General features: G+C 49.6%; 1 protein-coding gene across 1 annotated transcript; it reads right to left on the reverse strand.

The window, feature by feature from the left end:
* Positions 1-2,724: 2,724 nt before the first annotated feature.
* On the reverse strand, positions 2,725-3,510 carry LOC132597182 (proline-rich protein 23C-like). Its single transcript, XM_060297526.1, has one exon. It carries the CDS (start codon positions 3,508-3,510, stop codon positions 2,725-2,727), a length of 786 nt encoding a protein of 261 aa, XP_060153509.1.
* Between the last annotated feature and the right edge of the window lie 437 nt (positions 3,511-3,947).

The raw sequence follows: 3,947 nt of genomic DNA on the forward strand, positions 1-3,947 counted from the left end.
TTTCCTGGGTCAGTCCAGTCTGCTTTGCCATCCAGAAATGAGCATCGGCAGTTCTGACCAATATGTGCATGAGTGATTTGTGTCAAGACAAGTCTGGGGCTTATGCACCCAAAAGAACGCTGAATTCTTCTCTGAATATTTGCTAGTGTTGTCTGAATTTAGAGACATTTTTACAAATAGCTCTTAATTCAGCTCAGGTCCAAGGTTTAAACTCTGAAGTTGTCTGAATACCTGGTGCATGGGGGTGGATCTTCAGAGGCAGCTAGCATTATGGGTTCTTGGGAGGTTTGTTGGAGAAAGAAAGGGAACCTGGACAAGGGTAATTAAAGGAGGAGTCTGGAATTCAGAAGGAGAGAGAATGGCAGGAGAAGAGGCAGGGGGAGATTTGCGAAAGGCAACTGGAGGACTTAATAGAGAAATAAAAGTCTAGTTGTTTTTCAAATTGGTCATTAGCTTTGGCCAGAAAATGTTTTAATGAAGCAGCTTTTGATTCAGAGTTTTGTTTGGAAGCCTCCTTATACCAAATCAAAATATGCTGCCCATTGAAACTGAGAAATCTTCTCCCCTTCTTATCGAAGGAGCCTCTCAAATGCACAATTTTGTTCAAGCCAAATCCTCCTTAGTGAAGCTATGAGGAGTTGAGTGAGATGACATGTAAGAAGCAGGCATCTTTCCTGGAAGAGTAGAAGCTCTACATTTAAACTACCCCATAAGAGCTGGCAATGGTGGATAAATGAGGTACTTGTGCATCTCATGACTTAGGCCCCAACGTGACTTCTCTGAATGCAGACTCCAGAGCCTCCACCACCTGACACCAAAGAGAACACTCTTTCTGGATTAAAGCCAAACTTTCAGGGCAAAAGAAAATCAGGAGAAGAAAACCTCATTTGGTTTTATTGAATACCCACTGCAAAGTGTGTGCCAATGGATGCCAGTCTGATGAGAATGGAGTTCTGCCATTTGCAACAACGTGGATGGACCTAGAGTGTATTCTGCCTAATGAAATTAGTCAGACAGAGAAAGACATATACTCTATGCTATCACTCATATGTGGAAGCTAAAAAATAAAACAAATAAATGCATAGAATAAAACAGAAACAGACTCACATAAGAGAACAAAGTAGTGGTTGTCACCGGACAGAGGGGAGAGAGGAACAAGATAGGGTAGAGGACTGAGAGATTAAAACTACTGTGTATACAGTAAGTAAGGAACAAGGACATATTGTACAGCAGAGGAAAATATACCCATTTTTTGTAATAACGTTAACTGGAATACAATCTATAAAAATATTGAATTATTTTGTTGTGCACCAAAAACTAATATTGTAAATCAACTATACTTCAAAAAAACAAAAGAAAAAGAAAGGGATGACCCTATTGACTATACCAGTCAACCTGGAGGGTTGAAGTAATATCCAATAAAAAAGATTAAGGAGGGACTTCCCTGGTGGCGCAATGGTTAAGAATCCGTCTGCCAATGCAGGGGTCACGGGTTCGAGCCCTGGTCCAGGAAGATCCCACATGCCACAGAGCAGCTAATCCCGTGCACCACAACTGCTGAAGCCTGCGTGCCACAACTACAGAAGCCCACACGCCAAGAGCCCATGCTCCCCAACAAGAGAAGCCACCGCAAGGAGAAGCCCGCGCACCGCAACGAAGAGCAGCTCCAGCTCGTCGCAACTAGAGAAAGCCTGCACACGGCAACGAAGACCCAACGCAACCAAAAATAAATGAATAAAAATAAATAAATAAATACATTGATTTTTTCAAAAGATTAAGGAAAAATAAGATGTAAGAGGCTTGTGAAAAAAAGACACATACTCTGATTATTTGGAGAGATCTTTATCAGTCAAGCAAGAGAATCTACAGAGAAGTGGTTACAGAAATTATGTAATTTTGCTGGATATCAGACCAATATAAGAGCAAATTATTTCTATATGTTAGTAGTAATGTACAAAACCTATTTGGGATCTTAGAAGTATAAAACACAGAATCTTTAGAATTACAAACTTTTCCAGGACAAGAGAAATATATTAAAAGCATGTAAGAAGAATGGAAAACAGTTGGCTCTTTTGGGAAAATACCACCCCAAACCCAGCAATAAAGTTAAACCATTTGCCAACCTGCTCATTCACAAAGAGGAGGGCGCCTGATCATTGTTCCCCATCCTGTGTTCTGTATCCAACAAAGATTTGTCCACATACAACTACTGGCTAGATTCCCCCAAAGGGGCTAGAGCTGCCATCCAGAAACGGTCAAACTGGGTAGAGGGTTGTTGTAAACTAGTCTGGACACTAGGTCCAAACCCCTGTAAACAAAACAAATTTAGCAATTACTCTATTAAGGGGGTTGGGGGGAACAGGGGTATTGGCAGCGGTAGGGTGCCCGGAAAAGGATGGCTTTTTAGAGAGAAGTGCTGGCGCTTAGGTTTGAAGCGAATGGGAGGGGGGTTGAGCTGCTTAAGGGTGCCCTCCCTAGAGAAAATCTAAGGAGCAGTCTGGCTGTCGGAAAGCAGACTGTATTTCAAGCGGCTTTTCTTTGCCCGGGTGAGCTTCCTTTCAGGTGTTTTAGTCAGTCACTGATCAGAATTCTGCAGTGCAGCCTGCATCCATAAAGCATCTGTTCATATGATTCTTACGGTGTGTGCAAGGTACACACAGCCAATATCAGAAGACTCTCTCCTGGTCCCCGTTGAGTTGGCCAGGAATTGTGGGAGGCAGTTGATTAAGGGAACAGGCATTTCCGGATCTTGCGTGGAGGACCATGAGGGCGCTGGGGACGCTGGTGAGGACCTGGACTTGGAGAGGGAGGTAGAGGTTGGAGTGGTGAGTCAGGGAAGGGCTCTAGAAGGTGCAAGTCCAGGTTGTCGTCGTGGTGAGGAGAGCGTCTCTCTGGACTAGTGTTGGGGGTCCGAGGGGACGGCTCTGAGGCTTGGCCCAACAGGTGGAAGCCAGACATACATCCAGCCGAGGGGCGGAGCCCAGAGACTGAGACTGCAGCAGCATCTGTCCCAGCCGGCAGGAAGTCGGCGGCAGCATCCGCGTCCTCCTCGTTGACCTCTTCTTGGCAGGCGATCTCTGGGACAGCTGCGCACAAGAATCCCGGCTCCGGGGCCATGTACTCCCCGGGACGGCTCAGGAAAGCGCCCCGTCCCAGGCCCTGTCCCCACGGGCCTTCCACACCCGGGCCCAGGAGGGCCGCAGGGACCAGCATGAGGATATGATCACCGAGAGACACTTGCAGCACGGACGTTGGCTCGGACTCCAGCAGCAGGTCGACGTCGTCCAGGGGCACGTGCAGGGCACAGCCGGCGGGCAGGACCACCACGAAGATGAGCGTGTCCACGGTCGGGGGCCAGGTCAGGTTGTCCAGGCTGGGCGCCGCCCTGGACTTGGACTCGGGGCCCGCGGGCTCCTCCGTTCGCCGGCGCTTGGCAGGGCCCGGTCCTCCGGGATGCGGTCCCCACCGGTCCGCAGGGGAAGCGCTGGGGCTACGGGGCCGGCTGCCCATCTTCTCAATGTGGCCGCGGGCCTGGGGCCTGGCAGAAGGCGAGGAAGGGCTAGGTCCTGCAGGCAGTGACAGATCGGTTTGACAGGTGAGGCCGAAGCAGGGCGGTGGGGCGCAGGACTGCGGGACGAAAGAGGAGCCTTCGGAGCTCTGGCGGCGCCTCTCGGGATCCCTCAGTCCTGGCTTCTAGGGGAGCTGCTGGGCTCGGCTTTGCTTGTGTGAATCTTCAGGCCTTCACGTGGACTGGTTTGCGCAGGAGTGGGCCGAGGATGTTGGGAGCGACGCCGGCGGAACCTGAGTCGCAAAGCATCCTCACGCTAAGCTCCGCCCCCTCCTAGGCTCCGCCCCTAGAAGTGGAGGCCTCTGTGTTGCCCAGTAGCCCCGGCTGTGGTGGATAGTTTACTCTAGAGAAATACTTCCATGGGCCTCAAGGGGGCGGA

This window comes from Globicephala melas, chromosome 4 (genome assembly GCF_963455315.2).
Source record: "Globicephala melas chromosome 4, mGloMel1.2, whole genome shotgun sequence".
NCBI lineage: Eukaryota > Metazoa > Chordata > Mammalia > Artiodactyla > Delphinidae > Globicephala > Globicephala melas.